This window comes from Necator americanus, chromosome X (genome assembly GCF_031761385.1).
Source record: "Necator americanus strain Aroian chromosome X, whole genome shotgun sequence".
NCBI classification, from domain to species: Eukaryota; Metazoa; Nematoda; class Chromadorea; order Rhabditida; family Ancylostomatidae; genus Necator; species Necator americanus.
In genome coordinates this window covers 33295031-33316754 of record NC_087376.1, presented here as the reverse complement: position 1 = coordinate 33316754, position 21724 = coordinate 33295031, and the positions used below count along the sequence as shown (strand labels likewise).

Below are 21724 nucleotides of genomic sequence, written 5' to 3'. Positions count from 1 at the left end.
GTCAGATAACCATACGCGTCACGAACACTGCGCGCCACGGTAGAATGACGGAGCCGCAGCGAAACTAATCGCATCCTCGATTTGTTCTTTGAAATGATGATTAATACAATCTATTGTGAATGTTAGTGGGAATAAATAAAGAACTAATTCCGCAAAGTTGGAGGGATTAGTTAGGATACGGGAGAGCACCATAGACGAGCTACATTGCTCTTGTAATTAAAGAAAAAACGGACGGCTAAGACAGCTAGAAATCAACAACCGCAAACAGACGTAACTGCAGCACAACTAACAATTGGGGGAAAAAAATTCGAGCGGTGAGTAGTTCTGAATATATTTCGTGAAAGTATTAAAGTCCGACACTGAACGATAATCGTATTCTATTCACGTCGCAATCACTTTCACATAACCAATGAGGAATAACGAAATTATTGCGAGTGCTGTGAGAAGGATGCTGAAAATTACTGAGCTCATCGGAATTCTGCCAGAATACACTGACATGTAGAATTAAGCGGAAATGAAAAACTACCAGAAGGACGAGAACAAGACAAGACATAAGAGCAGATACACAAATCAGAGTCATATACCACGGAAGTAACGGCGGTGCCTGTTCAAACTACAAAATCTACAAATGTATTTGAATTATGAAGACGGTGTCCATATGAGGTGAATCAGTAGACATACAGTCAAACAATGCATTGATAACATATGATAAAAATGTAAAACCTTACATAAACAACTATTTAAACGCCTCCAGACTTCAATCTTCACGCCATTCTGTCAAGGTAGGATGAGTCGACAACCGCTCATTCGTTAAAGGTGCCCGTTAGAGGGTCCGAAGTGGATAGTCCGCCATCGATATTGTGCTGGGATAAAAATTTCCGATCTGGTGTCACCAGCTTGCCCTCCTCTAATTTCGGCAAATATTCTTGGTTTATTTGTTCTATTCATTTTTCTTTAACTTTGCTTACAAATATCTCTTTCTTCGAGATGTATTCGTCACTGATTATATTTGTACTGGTCGGTTATAGAGGAGAAGATGGTTTCTTCTGTGCTTATTATTTTGTGTAGTTTTCAGTTTTTGAATCGTTTCTTTCTATGCGCGTATTTCGAACTTGATGTACATAGCGTTAATTCTGCTTCTGTCTTACAATGGACTTGTTTCTTCTAAAATTCATCATCTGACCCTACGGGTGAGTGCTAACAGTTTTCTCGCGTATTTTTCTCCAATGATCTTTGGAATTTCATTATTTTGAAAGCATTTTCGTGAATAAATCTTAGGGTGACGCTCGACGAAATATTATTTTAACAAGTTTTGGCTACGCGGAAGGTGGAACTTTTGACCTAGTTTTGATCAACTTTACTGTTCCGGAGACAATTCTCGATAAAGTCGACTCAAGAGAGAATGCGGATAAGTCTGTATGTCCACCAATGCTCTATAAGTTGTTACATCTCAAAGTGTGTTGTGTTGAGGGCGTCATCGGTTTTTCTTTGTCTCGCGGCAATTCTATTGCATCCGGAGTAGGGTCGAACCCACACGTTTGTCAACTTCAGGTAGGTCATAAACAATTTGTTTTTCTCATTTATCTCCTGAATTTACCATTTGTCCTCTTCCAGCTATTGTTTTAAGTCCATTTTTAATGTATCTGCCCTTTTGCGCGAATCAATTTCATTCACTCACACGTACTTATTGGTAAGGAGTGACTGTTACGCTCACAAGAATTTGGCTTGGACGGAATGCTACAAGTGTCTACCGTACCATTAGAGACTATTTTCATTTCGGTATGCTCCAGTGAAAGAAAAAAAAATGCTTTGATGTGATACAGTAACAAGTTTTGAAAACAAGCAGATGATTTTGTGGAAATCGTTTCTTGTTCATCCCAAATGAGTGATTTCTGGTCATCTTCATCTCGTGTTGCTTTGTTGATGATATGTTATTGAATAATGCACTTTTGTCCCGCTTCAAACTGCTGGTTGTATTAAATTTTGCACAGGTGTACCCGTAACGTTACTGTTAATGGTTACAGCAAGAGATTGTGAGGATCTAAGGAAGATGCGCTCACAGAAATCGCTCACATTCAAATATGTTATAGTCGAAGTATTTGATAAAAAAGAGTGATTCTTCAAGTACTCTTTGACTGTTGTCTATGCACAACACTTTCGTAGTAATGTTAAAAATTGTTTCTAATTCGTCAAAGGTTTTGGTGATTCTGAAAGGATTTTCTCATGCCTCTCTTAATATGTACCACCTGTTTCGAAATCTTTAAGGCTGAAGGAATTCTTGTGCTTTCAGCAAACGGATCAAGGATTTGACGCTCTCTTTTTCTTCGCAGACTTACCTCAGAATCGACTTCGAGTGTTCCGATCTGGAGCAGGGAAACAAATCCACCTTTGTCCTTCCCATGAGGAGTGAGTTGGTGAATTTGTGGCCTCTCTCAGTTTCCGTTTCATTTATGCGTCTGCCCAGATGCGCTAAGGATGCAGTTGGGGAAGAAGTATCGCCTGCAGCAGAGCAACAGATAGTCGCTCCAGGAATACCAACAGTCAGTGACAATTTCTGCATTTGAAATATACTTATAAATATTATATTGTACAAGAATGGTTTTCCAGGTACGATCTCGTCGTGATGGTGAGGGCTGGTTAGATAAATTCAAGCGCATTTTTTCTGGCACTGATTCCGGAAAACCTTATGAAGATTTTGTCCCTTTGGTGAAAAAAGATTTGCTTTATTCTACGAATGTGAGTAAGAGTTGAAACGTACTTCTGTGCATGAAATATAGTTGGTATGTATTCAGATTTCTATCCGTTTCCCCTACGCGCTACGTGGGAAGTATCATTTTATTTATCACAACTGCTTCAATTATAGAGCTCATGGTTACAGGTGCATTTATATTAGAATTTCCATGCCGTAGTGAGTGGTCTAGTCGTTCCCAATATTTTCTTTTAAGACGCTATTTTAGTGACCGCGTTGCCGTAGATTTTACGGTATGGATCGTAGAGCGAAATGTTGGCTCTTTTCTTTCCGCTGGTGATATTCCCAAACCGCAATTGTTTCTCTACGTTTCTTTAGCATTCGTATTGTCAGCGGCTCTTTGGTGCAGACTACTTTGCTTGTCCAGGTGTGTTTGGTTTTTTCTTCCTTGCATAATTCTTTTTAGCTGTTTTGATTGAGTTTTTTTTCTACTGCGCCTTTTTAGAGAGTTAAGTGACGTCTTTTGTTGTGAAGATGTTTTTTTTTGTCTAACAAATTTGAGTTTGTCTAGCCACGCCAATGTGTATCGTGTCCATGGTCTGATGACAGCCTTAGTACTCCTGAAAGCTGCTTCTTTGTTCTTCCATGGAGTCAACTTCTTCTTTGTTAGCAAGTATGGTCAACAAAGTGAAATATGGGCCGTCGTCTACTATATAACCCATTTGTATGTTTCTACGATGCTCACTTCCCTCCTATTTGGTCTTGTAATTTTTGCAGCTTTTTTAAGGCTAAAGGGCGCTCTTCTTTTCGGAACAATCATTCTTATTGGAACTGGATACACATTTTTCAAGAACTTTCTTACTGAACGAGATCGGAAAGTATTCATGGTGGTGTTGCCACTACAGGTGAGTTCTAGAGTTTTTTTTTCAAACTTCATTTCTCGCCGTTTCTTTTGGAGTAGAGGAGTCGTAGTGATAATAGTTTCTGCTGCGTCATGGATGACTTTTCTTTCCCAAAATCCTTTTTATCCTAATGATTTTTATGATTTCCATTTACCTTGAAAGATTTCTAGATCGTACTCATTTCTCTTATTACATATTCCCGTTTTTATTCATCCATTATTGGTTGTTGATTTTGAGCTTGTACTTCATGATGATTCACAAACTTTGCACATCGGACCCTGGAATCAATTCACATAACAGCTTCCTCAGCCTCTACTGATTTCTCTCTCAGGTCCTTGTCGTAGTCGCATCCATTCACGATCAGAAAGGAGTACGTTGGGGAGAATTTCTAGTAGGCGGGAGGTGAATTTTTCTTCAAAAAAGAAAAGGAGCTGTTGTCCAAAACTGCTACTCTGTCTCTTTTGGACGTGAGTTTCTATGCAGGTTTCCTGTCCAACTTTCTCTGCCGATACTTTTTTGCCTTCATTATTCACACGCACTCACGTCCGGTCATGTTTGCATACGTCAAGCCCCACCAGAATTTTCCATACAGAAGCTACCGCAAAATTCCCAACACGTACCAATGAGGGATTAAAGATTTTACGCGCGCAAATTCCTAAATCCGTCCGCTAACTGGAATTTCGGGGATTTTTCCAAACGGGTTTTCCGAGTTCGTTGATACATTTCAAATGGATGAGAACTCGTTTTCAAATAATCGCTCAGCAGAATTTCACAGTGCTCTAGTTATACAGTGATTACGAAAAAAAAAAATTGAAGGAAAGAGCTTTCACAGATTGTGGATAACATCGCGATGGTTATACTGGAAGAAAGTGAGTTTGGCCAGCAAGGATATCAGCTTTGGTTTGAAATGTTCGTGTTTATCGACATGATTTGTTGCTTCCTCATCATATTTCCCATTATTTGGTGAGTCAGGATATTACAAAGTGTTACTAATAGTGGAAGTTCACACGTGCATTGTGCGTGCTGAAAATGTTGTCTTTTAGAACTATGTCTTGTTTTTTAGGTCCATGCATCATTTATCTGAGGGTGCAAGAAGTGACGGAAAAGCTGCCTTCAATCTCGAGAAACTTCGCCTTTTCCGCCACTTTTATATTATTGTGATTTCGTACGTCTATCTAACAAGAGTCATCAAATTACTTCTGCAAGTAAGATGGAGAGAAGTTGTGGATTTTTGTTCTTTGCAAAAAATTTCGTTGTAGTATGCTCTTCCATTCGATCAAGAGTGGGTTACTGACGCTATTGTTGAGCTGTCTACACTTGTGTTTTTCATTCTCGTTGGAATCTTGTTCCGGCCACAGCCGGCGAACCCGTATCTCAAGCTAAACCAGGACATCGATGAGGCAGAGGATATTTCGTACGTTTTGTATATCCATTATCTTTCTCCTTTTTGTGCTCTGATAAACCTATATCATTGTAGGCTGACTCAAAATGGACTCCTTGAAGGTGTTGTCAATCGTGGCTCGTCGAATGCTTTGATTGCTCCGGAGAGTACTGCTGTTGATATGGATTGCCCCACTTTGTCCATCGAAGACAATGCGAATGCATCTCAGTTTGGGCGTCGACGCGTGGATGGTTTCGAAAAAACGCTCCTATAATGGACGATCTTGTTCAGTGTCCATACGTATCAATTTTAAAGGCATCACTCCACGAATCTGAGGTGGTACAGATTTCAGGTGGAGTATTCGTATACGGGATGGGAGACTACGGAGAGGGAGGTGATTCCGTTCATTTCTTGCTAATTGCCGTAAAAAACGGCACGGAGGATGCGGCGCCGCACAAGACTGGCGCGCCCCAATCGAACCTCTTGTACAAAATGGTGCGCCAAAACGAATGAAGCCGTATCTTCCGGGCCGTTTTTTACGGCAATTAGGAAGAAATGGACGGAATCACCCCCCTCTCCGTAGTCTCCCATCCTGTATACGAATACTCCACCTGAAATATGCACCACCTCAGATTCGTGGGGTGATGCCTTCAAAGGTTGCGATTGCATCGTTGCGGGACCGGACACCTGAATGCAAGATTTGTTCAGTTAATGGAAGTATCTTCCTTAGATTCGCTTGGGGCTGATATTTAGAATAAGTGGTTAGAATTGATTTGCTCGATAGCTAAGAATGCGCGCTATCAGGAAGAGTTGAGACCTGGTTGCTGAGGTGTTGGAACTGCGTTCGAAATTTTAGTTCTCCGTTACGATATCTTTCATCGTTGGGATATCGCGTATTTGAGGAAGTTTTTCGTTGTTCATTTTCGCGGTAGTTGACTACTCTTGATAATGATACTCAGGAGGGGAGCGTCCTTTGAGATAAAGATCACGTAAATTGTTCAGGGAAGATACCTCCTTTTTGTGTTTCCATCCACTCTGACAGTATCTCTAATTCTTCGCCCCACTTAGTGCATATGTTTGCTGCTTTTTGTGCGAAGTAACTTTTACGACTATAATCATTTTGATGAGTTGGTACTTTTGGCAGAAATACCACTCCTTCGTTTCATCATCCTTCTGCTGATTTTCTCTGAATTCCTTGTGCGAAAATTGAGGGAATTTATTGGAATCGGTTTCAAACGTTGAGCTTCCTCGACACTATTGTTTTATAAGTCATGTTTACTGTGCTATAACATTTAGGCATACATATTTGCGGGATAACAGCTTTCGATTTCTTGTCTATAGCGGCATTTAAGTAACCGTCCGTTCAGCCGATCCGTGATTCGGTGCGGTGTTTCATTACAGAATTATGGGTAGTTGGCAATTACTCTTTCTATTATCGTTAATTGAACAGTCCACTTCTGAAGCTGGATTTTTGAATGGAGCCATGTATGTGGCTTACCTACTTAAACAATTTTCTCCTCTTCATCCCCGAACGCTGAACTTCCTAACTTACTTCTCCAGTCTTTTTTTCTTGCGACTGAATCCATTTCGTATGAAGAAGTATTTTTCCGGTGATGTCACAGTTTATCTATGCGTATCTATGTAATTTACAACTTCCAGTCAGTCAAAGCTAGCTAATAACTGCTTTTTCAAGATAGTTCTTTAAATTACTGTGAAACAGATGTTCTTTCCCTTGGTGGAAGTTGGATTTCTTGTGGGTTTTTTATTTCATTGATTGGCTTCTTAATGGCATCATATGTTATTTTTGTGCTTATTGGTACGCTGGAAATAACTACTGTTTTTGCGATTTTAGTTCACAATGTGCCTATTTCAAATCCTCTTTATGTCAAGTCAGCTAGTACTCAGTTTTCGGAACGGGATGTTTGGTGATGCTTTTTTTCTTTTTGCCGCCTCCATGTGTATATAGTACTTTGCATATAATAGTTAATGAATCATATATCAGTTTTCGTGTTTTGTTAACAAAGTTTTCATACCAATTATATCTCTCTTAGTGACCGTGACTGTTTGCAGTTTTTGTAATGTGTATGTTTTTATCACTCTTATCACTGTCACCTCGCATTCTGTATTCAGACGCCTACAAAATCTCGCCCCATCTGACTGCGGCTTCTCCTCTGTTGACCGATTGATGCAGGATATTACGCTCAATGAGGTGTTGTTTGGTTTAACGTTTCCACAACTTCTAAATAAATTATAGATAATGGGGATGCACAGCTTTTTATTACCAAGACGTGTTTATTTTTGTTTCAGACTACCGACGGAGAACACAGTAGTGTCCGGTCATCGGAAGATGGTGCTAGTGGATCTCCAGGCGGTGACGATCGTGAACGACTTCGTCTTCTGCAAAAGATCGACCTGGCAAGGGAGCGTCTTAAGGCTACCAGCCTCGAAAGAGAACGTGAGCGCCATTTCATCGGACCCGTTAGCATCAGCAATGCGGCTCCTCTTGAGTTGTCTCTCGAGGTTTAGGTGATGTGGAAGAATTCTTAATGATGACTCATGGATCCGAGTGTCAAAAAGGTGCCGACAATCCACAGATGGCCCGCCTCAAACAACATTTCGAGAAGAAGAATAAGCGACACACAAGTGAACTGGAACACCTTCAAGTCAGTTTTTTTTCCCGATGGAGCTCTTCTACACTTAGTAACATTATATATATATATATATATATATATAATAGAGTTATTTGACGGATTTGCGGAAGAGAGTAGATAACACTGCAAGATCCAGGTTTTTTTTCGATGGTACCCATAAGGTTTTTTCCCGTAAATGCAGTGTGTACATGAATAGCGACGTTATGTTAGGATTCAGAGTTGTATGGACAGCTAAATTCGGTTTTAAGATGTAATAATGTGGTGGAAATGAGCTGAGTAATGTTTCTTTTTTTTTTGAAAAATGGCAACATATTGTTCATGTACTTCCGTCCTTTTTTCCTCAGAGGAAACTAGCGAACTACGAGCAACGTTTGGCAGAAATCGAGAATGGCATAGGAGAATCTGGTAGCCGAGCTACTGTCATTTCTACTGTCGGGCAAGGTATCAGGTGCGAATTACCTGATTACTTTTAATTTGTGGTTTTTAGATGGGTAATGTCTGTACAGTGTGCATAATTCCCTGGAACAACATCTATCTGATTTTCGCAACCCTTCATTATCAGTGAACTTCTTAAAAGAGTTTTTTTTCTAGGCGAACTGGTGCAAACCTGAAAGGAATGACAGAGACCGTAATTTCTGCACCATTAGAATTAGCACAACGGCTTAAGAGTACTTTCGGATCAGCAGATAACGTGAATGAGCCTGGAGAAGGTAATTTTACTCCACTACTGAATTGTTGTGGATCGCAGACTTGTGTGAAAATAAAAGAAAGGTCGTCTAGGAATAACTTCCGATTTGCGTATAGGCCATTCAAAGTTTTATGCTAGCTCTGATTACGGCAGTCCCAGTCAAGCCACAACAACCAGGTGTGTTTTGCTTACTAGTTTAAAATGTTCGTTTCTCTTTTGAGCGCGAAGGATTTCAAAATGGTAGTTCTAAGCGATGTTCGTTCAGATATTCGTCCAGGAAATCTGATTCGCTTCCTGCCCATGCCTCTCTATTGAAAACATCCACACCTATTAGATGTAGAGCTACTGGTAGCGATACATCAGCTTTGGTGGATGATTCGGAGTTAGGAAAAGGAGATGGAACAGAACATGTGACTACTTAATGATAATAATATAATGATTGAAATGTACATTTTTGGCTGCAGAAATCGTATTTACTTATTTTTGAGACTAACGACTCTTTACTGCTGTCACCGTTCGCTATCTCCGCTGAGACGCCAGAAATGGGTCCCCAACTTCTTGAAGATCTTAGGGGTTTACGTTACCTTATGACAAAAATGGGTGATCAAATCAATCGAATTGAGGTGAATACCGTTTCTTTCTTCCCCATTGTTGCACTATCATTTTTATGTGTTTTCAGTCTCGATTGGATTCGGAGCTGGCTTATATGGGTCGTGCACTTGAAGAAGAACGTGGAAAATATATGGTTGGACCGTTTTTCTACTTCAGATAGCATAGCTGTAAAAAAAAAGACATCAGAAGGCAGAGAATTTGTGCAGAACATTATCGAAACGGAAATTGATAAAGAAAATGCTCATCAATGTTTTTCTCCTGTAAATTCTTAAGTTGCGCTGCAATTTGTGCCGTTGGCTTAATTAAATGAATTCAAAAGTACCCAATGATTACATTTGATTTTAGATTAAAAAATTGTTTTCCATTCATTATTTGATGCAGTGTCAATTTTACTAGATATGTATTAATACACTGTGATTTCATTGTAATTTTTGTGACAAATTTCAAGTCTCGTGACCTCCTTTCTGTGTAATTTTCTTTTAGTACTGTTTTTGATATCACTAATCTTTCAGAGGCTGGAAACTACCATGAATGAAACAATCGAGTTGCATCAGGCTGAGTTTCAGGTTGTATAAAGTTTATTTGTGATCTCTGGCAACCTTAGGACTAAAATCATTGTTTTTCCAGGCGCTGAAGCAGGAACAGAAAGGCATTGCTAACAGACTCGATTATCAATACAACGACCGCTTCAAACGAGTGGAAGAAAGTGTAGAATCTGTGCAGAATCACGTGAGTCCCATCGATGAGTCACCGAAATTTGATTTGCTGTGCGTGCGTGGCAGTGTTTTTTTAAAAATCATGTTCAGATGGTTCGTATGGAGAATTCCATAAAAGACACATTGGACATTCGTCTATCGGGGCCAGCATGGGGAAATGCAGTGTTTCTTTCTAGTGCAAACATTGTGGTGAGAATATTATTGCTTCTTTTAGTAGTACTTTGAATTAATTAGAATGTTTATGCTAAGATTTTTCCAGGTAGAGTTCCTGAAGATAATATTGTACCTGGTTGCGACTGTTCTCGATCTTTTTCTACCATATTTTGGGTCAAGGTTTGTTTGTTTCGTTGTCACAGGGACTGATGAAGAGAAGATTAGAAAATGGGCAACCACAATTTTCTAATTGATTAAATGTCAATGGATAAATATCTTGTTCGTACTTTGTAGTTTTTGTTAAAAATTCTAGGTTTAGATGCCCTTCGTGTTGCTAAAATAACCTCACTAGTAGCGTTTCGACTTTTTTTCTTCATTTTCGATGACGATGAGTATTTTTTTTCACTGAAAAAAGGTTGCCTTTTACAGGAACAAAGCGGGTGTATTTATTTGCTGTGTTATTGCTGTGGTCGTAGTTTGGCAGAACCTCCATGCGTATCAATTTATTGTCGAGCTTTTTATGAGGACAAATCATTCCATTTCTACCAGATCCGCTGTAAATGAGACATGACACTCGTCTTAGTCCTCTACTTCAATGCTGGTCAACTCGTTGTGTGCACTTCTCTCCGTATTCCTAATTCCCTTACAGTTCTTTTGTAATCTCAGGATTTAGTCTTTGTTGTCTGAGACAAGCTTCAGGTTAGAGGCGGATAAGCCTCTTTATTTATTTTTGTTTGCTTCACTGGTATTTTTGGAGTTCTTTCAGTTATCTGTCCAAATTTTGCTTAACTTGTGGGTTTTACGCTCAGATTGGATAGCATAGTTGACGTGTATCGTAACGCACGTATGACGTAGACGTTACGCATTTGTTCGTTATTGTTGAACATCTGTTAGATCAGCAGTGCTTTTTTTTCGATGTTGCTAGCTTTCTGTCTCTGTTATGGAAGTGAAATTAAACACTGGAGTTATTCTAGTTGCTGATGTTGATGTCAATACGAGCAAGTAGCGATCACTGCTTCTTTAAATTGTGAAATATGCTATCCTACTGTCTGGGAATATCCATAGGTTCGTAAAAAAAAACCAGTTCCCCTTCTATCTCATCATAATAGATTCCAACCGCCCATGTATATTTTTGTTACTGTGCTTGCCGGTTACAGCGCTAAATGTAAATGTACATTGCTGGTTGAGTTGCCATCGTATGCGTGTGTTCTTTGATGTAAAATAATACAGGGATACGGCTTTTCTGTTGCTATAGTACCTTAGATTATTTTTTCATAGTGTTAGAATAAACTATTTGTGCTTTTAAATGTTCTCACATTTTAATTTGAACTAAAAATCACCTTCGTTATCCAAAGATTTGCTTCGTACAGCTACAATCCGTAGATCAACTGAGTTCCTATCTTTGAGATTGGTTGCTTAAGTACCTATTTCGTCCGTTTAGGAGCGGTAATGCTTCCTGGAACTGATCAGCCGGAACAAGCGTTGAGAACTTTCAGGTAGTTATATGATATATGAGTTTCAGAATTCGGCGATACACTCAAATCCATCAGACTACACTCTTTGTTCCATTTCCAAAACAGCGATAATCGTCAATGACAAAACAATTCGAAAAAAGTAACCATATTAAGTCAAGAGATCTAACACAGAAAAAAGGCTCAAATATCCTAAACAATATTTGCCGCTGGTGTTTGAGACTTCTCAAAAACCTCATCTTCGTCATCCGAATTGCCGTTAAAGTTAGGATTTGGAAATGATTGAGATGGTGATGATGGTGGTGGTGGAAGTGCATCCTGTTGAACTAGTGCGGGAAGCTGAAAGTATGACAAATATCCTGAATAAGAGTACTGAAAATGGGATGAGAAGTGCCGAATTACTGTAGGATCAGAGTCACCTGACTTATGGTAGAAACGATTGCATTCGAAGCGACTCGCAAGGAATTTCGAGCACATAATTTAAGAGAAGTTTTTGTTTTTTCCAGCCCGAGAATGGATTTTTCCCAGGACTACGCCGCTCAGAAATCGAACGAAAAAGCATGCATTTGCATCACAAGTTGGTGCATTTTGAACACGTCTCTACCACCCTCAAACCTCAATTTGCAGCTGATTCGGAGTCCTGGTTGTGACAGTTTCGGTAGAACTCCTCATTCTGCTAGTAGAGAGGGTGATTTCGTGGTATCAGTAGTGATTTTCCTTATCGGATCCCAGTCATATGGGGGCTATTGTAGAGAGGGAGCAGTACAACATCTCTGCATTCGTGTAAAGGAATATCAGGAAGAGATGTACTCAAGAAATCAGGATTTTCAACCTCTCTTTAGTCATAATTGGTAATATATCCATCTTTTTTACATGTTCACTGACTTCCGGGCATTACCCAGAACTGCTGGTCGATGGGACAGCCGTCACTACCATGATTCCGGAATTCGAAGTTAGGATTTCGTCTAGTGATTAAGTTAGTGATCAAAAAGTGAGCTCAGAGTTCTGTCCGTCTAGGTTTGAAGAGATTTGAATGGTCAAATTGTTGAATCACCCATTTCAAGACCTAAAGGTGGAGGCTCTTCCGAAATGTCCACCGACACAGCCAATTAACAAGCTTGTTTAGGGCTAATTAAACACGAAGAGATTATCCAAGACTCTTCTAATTGTAACTGTTGCACTCCTCTTTTCTCTTCTCTCCTCCAGAATTTGTAGCGACAATCTTTTTGTGTGGATCCGAACTCTTATCTCGCAGAATACTCGTACCTTTTTGAACAAACGTAAGGGGTGAACGAATGACGATCACAAATTAAATAAGCTCGGAGGGTTTTGATCTGCGAGGTAGCTGTTGTGGTCCCTTATAGAAGACGTTTAAGGTTCACACTTACAGTACGAAGTGCCCCGTTACACTACCAAGTTTTAGTACCTTAACTAAACACTATCCTATCCATGTTGTTCTTCGTGAGCTACTTGAATACCCTCTGTTGAGTGATGAAGTGTTTGAAAAGGTAATTGAATTGTCCTTAGTCTTCCAGGATCACAGGAAGTGGAAATTGTTAAGAAAATTTTAAGTAAAGATCGATAGTTTGATCTATGGCTAAAGTAACTTAAGCTAAAGCTCAGGAAGCTCATATTTCAGGGATCTTGGAGGAAAATGACTGGTTACAATGAAAATATGATTACTAGCACAGCTATATTTGACGTACTAGACAATTTTTTAAACAAGTTATGGTTTTCTGACGTCTCAGTACTGTATAGTCGGGTCAAAAGAACATGGAGCGCGGTGCTGTTGCGTAACTGGCTGCGCTCGAAGCGGCGCGGTGCAGATAGCGGTTGCAATGAAGATGGGATCATCGCCAACTATAACGAGGAATGGTGTCAGCAGGAGTCCCACTCTGATTCCAACTACGCTACGCTCCGCTGCAGCGCTTCGAGCGCAGCCGCTTACGCAACTGCACCGTGCCCCATATCGCTTTGATCCGACTATAAACTCCGGTGCTCGTTTGAGTTTCAACCATATTTTTTCGTTGAATAATCTATAACACTTATCTCAAACCCTTCCGTTTTTTTTCCCACGACAACAATAATAATAACATATTTTAGATGAATTCTAATTTATAATTTCTAATTTTTCGCTGTTCATAATCGTAATTCATTGCTGCTAAATGACCAGAAATCTTTTAAATTAAAATCGCTCTAAAATTAAGGATTATTATTTGCTGGTGGTCCATTTAGAAGCTTTGCGACCAGCTAAAACAGATTTTCTTTAAAAGATCCGTCCAAGATCACAATGAAAATAAAATTGGACGGATAATTTGAGAGCAGACCTTAAGTTACAGGAATTGCCGAAGTCCACAAAGATACGTGACCATACAAGGATGCTTAGGGCTCACCAAATAGCACTGCCACAAACGACACAGTTCCCCTCAGACCGACATCGATTGAGAGAACATCGATAATCAACATCGATGATGTAGTGGTGACTACGTATCGCCCTGTTCCGGATTAGTTCTTATCGGAGGATTTTTAAAAGTAAAAAATTGTCAAGATGGAGTTGATAATTTTAGAAGAAAGAGAAAGAAGAAGAAGAAGAAGAAGAAGAAGTTAATTTCTATGTTCTTTTCGAGCCATTGGTTTTCACGATCTACCAGTGTGACATCACACAACGATCGATCTCAACGTTCAAAGAACAAAGAACATGAAGTTTGCGGGGATAGCAATATGAACATCAAATTCGTCAATTCGGGGTCTATACTATATTCTATGATCTTGAATAGCTTAATAATAAAAAAAAATAACAAAATAATCTATTTTAAGACCTAAGATCTAAGATAACTCGAGAGAATGAATTATTTCGTTTTTTTTTATTTGCTAGAACCAACTTATAATTGTATTACCGTGTACGTCCTGCCACATCAGATGTACAATTTTGACGCTTGGATACTGTTCCAGGAAGATTTAGATTATTCATTTCTCAAGTAAATTACTGACTCTTACCTGTTCATGTGCTGAACGTCCAGATTTTCGAGCCTTCTTCATAGCCATATAATCAAAATACTGGTAGGTTGCAAGTGCTATTTTAAGGAACCATCCAGAAATAAACGTGAAGAATGCAACAATAATTAATACAAAGAACACTTAAAAGTACAAAGCATAACTCCTTGGCTTTTCCTTAAATAAGGCATAAATTTAAATACTGGCGAACTTACACTTTTTCTCTCGTTGTAAAAAGGTGTAGCGTCCATCCGAGAAAAATTGTTCGGCTATCGAGGAATAAGGAACAAAAACGCAGAATAGAAGTTGAAAGAACATTATCAACATCATCACAACGACCAAAAACTAAAAAAATCCGTGCTGGATGAATGAGTCGAAATGTGGCAGCGATAAAAAAAAACAATTAAAAATGTTATGCATACTAGATGCAAGCCTCGAACTAGAAGAAAACTTTATGAAGAAAAAAAACTACTGAAAACTAATGTGTAAGCAAGAATTTCTTACAGCTCCATCTGCTTTTTAATTTTATAGTCGAAGAATTATCATATTATTGATTATTTATTTCTTTAAAAAAAGGTTCCAAAGTCTTTTTGATATTCTAGTACTGAGATAAAGCGATTCTCTAATATATGGGGAGAAAAATCAAAATGTTTGAAAATCGTGGAACACTTTTGAAAAAAGAGGAATTCCTCTTATTCCGAAGAAATTTCTATGTTTCTTGAGATTTCTCCGAAGAAGTTAATGCTCAGTTACTTTGTTTTATATATATATATATATATATATATATATATATATATATATATATATATATATATAAATTACTAACTAAATACATGCTAGTAACAAATATAAGAAGAAGTGCTGGTTCGTAGTACTACTAGGTTTGCTGTCATGAATTACAAATTTGTCAGGGATCATTTTATACTTCTCTAATACTTACATAGTAATTCATTTAATTTTAAGTAATAATTTATTCCATTTCATTAATCATTTCATTATTTTCTATATATTTCATAGTTCTGTAATAGGTCTCGAAATCAAAATGAAAAAAATTCAGGAGTGATAAAATTAAATACGGTCACATATCGATCTCTTCTATCAAATATTAAAAATAGTGGAATTAATTCTAAAAACTAAGGACACAAAGCAAGGACACCTACCATTTGTCCAATAAATGGAAGCATCATCATGGGGCTTTCTCTCAAAAATGCCAGGATCATAGTGAACGTGACGAAATACTCCCATACCTATAAAAAAATATTAGTAAAATGTTTTCTCACTCTCTTGAGCTAATTACATAGATCTTCTTTAGTCGATTTTTGAATATTCGTAGTGTTCCATGTGATTTTCATGTGTATGATAGCTGTATGCACTTCTAATTAAATACTATTGTTAATTTTTTCAACATACCTCTAACGAATATGTGATCAAAGAAGACACACGAGGAAAACCACCCATCACATAAGATACAGTTTCTAAGATCTCAGCAAACAATGTCATTAGGATTATGATAAGGAATGCTAACTGAAAAGAAAACATTGGAAAAATTTTGCGTGTTGATATTCGAGGGACACCTTCTTCCCTCAAAATAGGAGTCGAACATTGTTTTCTACTGACCTTAACGTGAAGTTTTCCCCAACACGTAAAGAATCGCCGTTGACTTTTGTTCAACTTGAATAAATTGGCCATTTCGTGGATCTTTTGATGGTAATGTTCCTGTAAATCCAAGTTTTGCGAGAAATACGAGGCAAATTAAGAAGGAGAAGTACGAAGATAAGAGCCGAAGCCGAGGATATACTTTCTTAACACCTAGTTATGGAAAATTCATAGAAACTCCAACAAATGCTAATTCCATCACATCGAACACTGTTCTGAAAAGAATCGATCAATACTCATTTCATTTGATAAGACCCTGTCGTCCTTATCTAAACTCATCAACAACTCGTCCAAATTTTGCTTTGTGCAGAGGTAGAGTCATAAAATATGGATAAACATGTTGTATAAACCTCAATTGTACTGCGTCTAACTTACCAGTTATATTGAGTAAAGTTAAGAACCTAGCAGTGGTCACCGTATCTGATCCTCATTTCGAAAAACTTCCTGTACTAGAATTAAATACTTCGAAGAAATATGTACAGCATTTACAGGGAAATATTGATTGTTAGTAGAAACTGTTAGAAGACGTTATTGTTAGGAACAGTTTCGTCAGGGATAATGTACTACTTCTGGACTTTTATTAACTTTTTTTTTAATTCAATAAAAAATTGAAGCTTTTAAAGTCGCAAGTGCAATGAAACTGAGCGGCATCGCTCCTGCAAAAATGGAATATGTGTCGGGATATGATGGTACAGGTACTTAGGTGTAAGGTAAAAGAGGAAGTAGGATGCACAAATACAATGTAAAATGTGAATATATAATAATATAGAATGTAAATATATAAACATTTGTACCAAAATAAGTAGCATAAATTGAGTATATATATATATATATATATACATGTAAAATGTGGGAAACTAGTTTTGGACTGGAATTCTTTTCTAATGTTATTCTTCCGGCCTCAAGCTTTATTCGCCAATATCGATTGAAAAAAAAAACTGCTCTATTTGTGCAAAGTGTTAAAACAACAAATAAATAAACGTGAAGAAATTCAAGTTTGCATAATCGTGAGAGACTCTAATAGGGACTTCCTCATGAGCTTTCGTGATGTTTCTCCTTTTTTTATTCCGAGAAATGTAAATTAAATCAATTTTTTTGTAGGTATACCAGGTGCATTTTGGTTTTTTCAATGTTGTAACTGCACTACATACTAGATGAGCGTAATTTTTCTTAAGATTATTTATATGTGAAGAGAAATTTGTTCCGAAATTATCGAAATTTCACGTCGAACAAAGGAAGGAAGAGTTAAAAAAATGGGCAGAAAAAAACTCAAACATTTCTTTTTTAAAATATTTGAACGCTAATTAACTATGTAAAGATGGACCACAGGTGTGAAAAAAAAAACAAAACTTTTTGAGGTTTCGTAGCATGGTAAATGAATATAAAGAAATATATTGGTTTCGCAGTCGAATAAAAATACCTGTTACACTGTGAGGCTCTCCTTATCATCCTTTCATAAATTGCCACATGTCATTCACAGAAGGACAATTTTGACCGGGGAAGTGTTATTGAAAACACTGAAGGAGGTCCATTTCTGTAATTTTGGAAAGATCACGAGACAAACCTTCAAAACAAGTATTCATAGTTTTTTTTTTAGATAATTTCAAAATACGAACTGTTTCTACAAGAAATTCCTTTTGAAATCTAAATAAAGTTATGACATTTTTAGTTATATTCGAGAAAGTTCAAGTAGTAACAATCAGTCTACGGTATTCCGGTAGTAGCTAATTGTTTGTTTCGTTTTACTATAGAAGTGAAACCTGTAAATTCTTCTTTATAGTTACACTTCGGGAAATTCTCGGAAGTTTATTCTTCCCAGTTTATTCTGGATCGCATATAAACGTTCAAATGTCCAGTTGCAAATCTATTGCATAGCTCTTCGAGCAGTCTATTTATTATGCATATGGGAAAGTCGAAAGCTAATCCTATCTACGATGCTAAGGATAAGTTACAATGAGATCACGATTCTATTAGGATACTGTCGCCCAATCAGTATACAATGGGGAATTGTGGTTAGGGATTCATCTATCCAATTCCGCTATGAATACCACCAATCGGGACATGATGCATATTAGATGAAATCAGCTATGAAGTTTTTACTGGAACGTTCGTTGATTTTTGCTTTTTAAATTTCGCTACAGAACTTTTTGCATTTTTTTTGCTCTGAAAAACCTATTAGAAACACGAAAACCTCGTAAGAAAAAATATGTTGCTAGCCAATAATATGATATTTTTCTTTCCTTTTTGCAGTAAAAATTAGAGTGATATTGAGTCATATTTGGTTGCGAAAGGTGTGCAGAATGTTTGTGCACAGATTTTCTCTCAAGTTTTTTCTAATTGAACCTTCAATACCTCCGCTGGGATGTTATTACCTCACAAAGTTCACTAAACCTCTCCAGGCTATCTAGGATACACTTGAAAAATTTGCTGCAAGTATCAAACAATCGCTTTGCCTCATAGTAGAGGATTTTTTAGCTCTCTCTAGGAAGGAGTTGTTGAATAAAATTTTGAAAATAAATGTTAGTTACAAGTGAGGTCTCAGTCTTCTGCTTCTAGAAAACCACAGAAAACATTTAAACATTGCAAGTGTGGTTGTACTCAGTTCTGGATAAATTTTAGGATCACTGTTGCCGTTTAACTGGACGATTCTACAGTCTTTGAAGAGCGGCGCTGCTTCTGAAGTTGGAGAAAGCGCCAAATTTGGCTGTTACTACCAGTTAATATAGTATTACTGTGGAAAGAAAATTATTTTTCAAGGAAGGAAAATGGTTTTTAACATTTACAACACATTTGTTCTGTACATATTTATAAAATGTGCTTCTACGATTTGCTAATGAGAATTGGAATTCAGGAAACTAGAAGAACATCTACAAGTAAGCGTTATGTAGTCATAATGTTTACTTAATTCTCATACATACATCCAGTTGTACGGTAGTTGAAGGGAAAAATTACTCATATTATACTGTTGACTGTTCGCCTGTCTTTACGACAATTTTGTCGCCTTCTCTCGTTAAGTTTCCTGAGTAGCCCACCTCTGTGGAGTGTTTTCGCATCGAGTTTATTGAAGAATGGCGTGTGTGTGAGTGTACGAGGTAAAACCTGGGAGAATTGTAACAACTCCTGTTTACTAGTAGCTTGTTTGATATGAATATCATTTTACCGGCTATTACTGAGCGTGTGCGACGCATCTGAGGAACATTTAAGGTCGTTGGGACCCGTTCTAAAAGTGCTTAATCGAATAAGAGTTCACTTAGTTCCAAAAAATTGCCTCTAAATTCAATATATTTTTTGAAAAACGACATTTATCGCTGATCTTTTTTAGTATATTTTGCTAAACTTTCCTTGACGTTCTATGTTTTTTGAATACTTCTTATGCTTGGACTTACCTTACGATATAGTTTTAATAGTATTATAGTAGTAATAGTATTATTAGTGATAATTCTACCGACTATTCTTCTCATTTGCTCTCTTCTATAAATTTGTTATCTTTAGATTCAACCGAAACGTAGTCTTAGGTTATTTGGAAGGTTTTCAGTGATACATCTGCAGTTTTATTGTTTATTTTGTTACATGATTACGGTATATAACAAATACTATATAATATGAAAGGAAGTGGTAATAGCGAAATACTACTTTCCATGTTCCAAGACAAATTAATTGGGTTTTCTTCAAAAAAATCCATTTTTATTTCCCAATCTAAGTTCCCACTATCCTGTTTATTACAGGATAAAGAAGAAACAGTAGCTAACAATGAGCCGACGAAGTGTGCTTAACCTAAGGCTATAAGTACGTTCCCGTTGTCTACTCAACACTTAGAACTAGACCGAAGCGATACTGCCCATCTGATGACTTGTGGATATAAAAACCTCAACAAGGAGACAGTATGAGTGGCGTGTCATCATAATTTTCTACCAATTAAGGTCTCACAATGGCATCATGCACTCGATGAGCAACATATTATGAAAAGCACAATGCACAATATGGGTTTTCTTTACATTACAGGAAGAATGTTTTTTTTTTCCAAGTATATGGAAGGTAACGCTACAGTGTTTGGTTCGTGACATTCGTCATTGTTTGCTTTGGACTTTGAGTACTCAGACAATTATGGATGGATAACGATCATTCCGCTACTGTTCCCACCACACTGCTAATCTACCTAACTAAGTGGTCATATCAATTACAACTAACCTAAGTGAGTTACAAAGAAAGAAATCCACGGTAGGAAAGCGAAGGACAGATTTATTCGTAAATATTATGTCCTTTTTTATGACTTCGAATTCTATTCAAAGTCAAAAAGGTTTTGCAGAATCGTTCATTAAAAATATTTTCTAAAAAAGGAATTATTTAGCTTTTTTTTTCTAAGAAAATTCTCTTGAAAATCCTATTGTTAGCCAAATGAAATCTGGGACACTTCCGGGGAATTTAAAACGATGCTCAATGCTCATGATTTTCACCGTATGAGGTAAAGCGTTAACAACTCTTAAATCCTTAAATATGATTCGATATGGGCTCCCTTCAATGAACGTTCGAAGAGGCGTGCACCTCATTAGACGGTGCCTTGATCTTGTTAGCATTAAATGGTTATGAACAGCTAATTGCACCAAGTGGTGTTCATGGATGGGGGATCCGTGCGGATGTTGCGCGAAATTGGATTCACATCGTTACAACTATAATTTCTTAGCTTACTTCTGCTTTTACGTGTTTTTTTCCACAAATCTGAGGTTGTAGTTTTAGTAATATCGATGTAACTTTTTTTTATTGTAACCAATTTATCCGAGTAAGAAAATGCCTCTTTATTTTGTGATGTTTAGGCTGAACCAAAATACGCCAGGCAATTGACTATAAATTGCAAACAAACTACAAAAAAAACCAACTCAGCTGGGATGATGGCACACCATTGTTGTGGCTGATTTACACCTATTTCTAGTCTTCTTTACCATCGTCTTTATCCATGAACGAGAATTTTACCGTAATTAGTCTACATCATTACTACGAGCACGGGATGGATTCTAAGTATTTTGCTGCTCTTCCATTGTTAAACACGTTATAGTGAAGAAAGACATGCTGTAGTGGTGAGAACAACCTCTTTCTGTATGTAGGGAGGCATAGTGTAACCAATTTAGAGGCAGCGGGCGCTTTTCTCACTTGAACAAAGTGGATTATATCCAGCTGATTGGGTGCTGCATTTGAATGCTCACGCTTCGATTGGTTCTTCTCGCAATAATAAGACCTCCAATTCTACACGCCTCAACGGTGGAAGTTAGCCACATATTCTCGAACGAATATCATGTACCACCTGGTTGCTATGTCCATGTTCCGGCGGACTTGAACCCCTCAGTGGGACGTGGCGGAATGAGATCCCTTTTAACCGGCTCTCATAGAAGCGAGAGAAGCCGTTCCGGAACCCTGTCGAATCCTCGCTCACCTCGTCGACTTGTGATTAGCTAATTGTGTTGGTCGAAAAGCCGTTCGTCTCTTTGTTTTTCCCCGAAATGCGCCAATGGGAAACGCAATGATTTCGCCGTCGCCATTACCGTAATCCAAGCATAGCTCCGCCTAACTCCGCCCCGTATCATGTTTGCCAGCGAACAGTGCCTCACAAAGAAACAGGCGCAACGAGTGCCGGTTCTTACTTTGCTTTTCTTGTTTTCCTTACCACAAGTGTTCCTCGATTGCCTTACACTTACGTTTTGCCACCTTCGCACATTCTACCGCTTTCATATATTCGTAGCCGCTATTATTGCTAAAAATTCATTTCGAATCGCGGTTATTTTTCGTTGATCATCGATGTCTAACATTACGCTTCAGAT

The 21724-nt window shown here is 37.8% G+C and overlaps 2 protein-coding genes across 4 annotated transcripts; one reads left to right on the top strand and one right to left on the bottom strand.

Annotated features, from left to right (window-relative positions):
• Window positions 1-1115: 1115 nt before the first annotated feature.
• Window positions 1116-10363, top strand: RB195_026218 (uncharacterized protein; the record flags this gene model as incomplete). Of its 3 annotated transcripts, XM_064214669.1 has the most annotated exons (28): window positions 1116-1190; window positions 1279-1416; window positions 1471-1551; window positions 2291-2406; window positions 2465-2540; window positions 2608-2736; window positions 2793-2878; window positions 2958-3116; window positions 3261-3413; window positions 3477-3594; window positions 4424-4554; window positions 4655-4796; window positions 4851-5005; window positions 5069-5200; window positions 7103-7181; window positions 7280-7427; window positions 7499-7635; window positions 7968-8071; window positions 8215-8333; window positions 8404-8488; window positions 8577-8721; window positions 8800-8934; window positions 8991-9056; window positions 9436-9489; window positions 9551-9652; window positions 9730-9828; window positions 9899-9972; window positions 10222-10363. In XM_064214669.1, 28 exons carry the CDS (start codon window positions 1116-1118, stop codon window positions 10361-10363), a joined length of 3180 nt encoding a protein of 1059 aa, XP_064070548.1. The 3 variants fall into 3 exon arrangements, with proteins under 3 accessions (XP_064070548.1, XP_064070550.1, XP_064070549.1); XM_064214667.1 differs by lacking the exons at window positions 1116-1190; window positions 1279-1416; window positions 1471-1551; ... (9 more) ...; window positions 4851-5005; window positions 5069-5200 and adding an exon at window positions 6378-6457; XM_064214668.1 differs by lacking the exons at window positions 7103-7181; window positions 7280-7427; window positions 7499-7635; ... (9 more) ...; window positions 9899-9972; window positions 10222-10363 and having other exon boundaries at window positions 5069-5246.
• A 1093-nt stretch (window positions 10364-11456) lies between these two features.
• On the bottom strand, window positions 11457-15947 carry RB195_026217 (uncharacterized protein; the record flags this gene model as incomplete). The annotated part of the gene is made up of 6 exons (XM_013448189.2): window positions 11457-11603; window positions 14262-14401; window positions 14474-14603; window positions 15419-15505; window positions 15669-15782; window positions 15876-15947. The coding sequence occupies 6 exons, from the start codon at window positions 15945-15947 to the stop codon at window positions 11457-11459; spliced, it is 690 nt and encodes a 229-aa protein (XP_013303643.2).
• Window positions 15948-21724: the final 5777 nt, after the last annotated feature.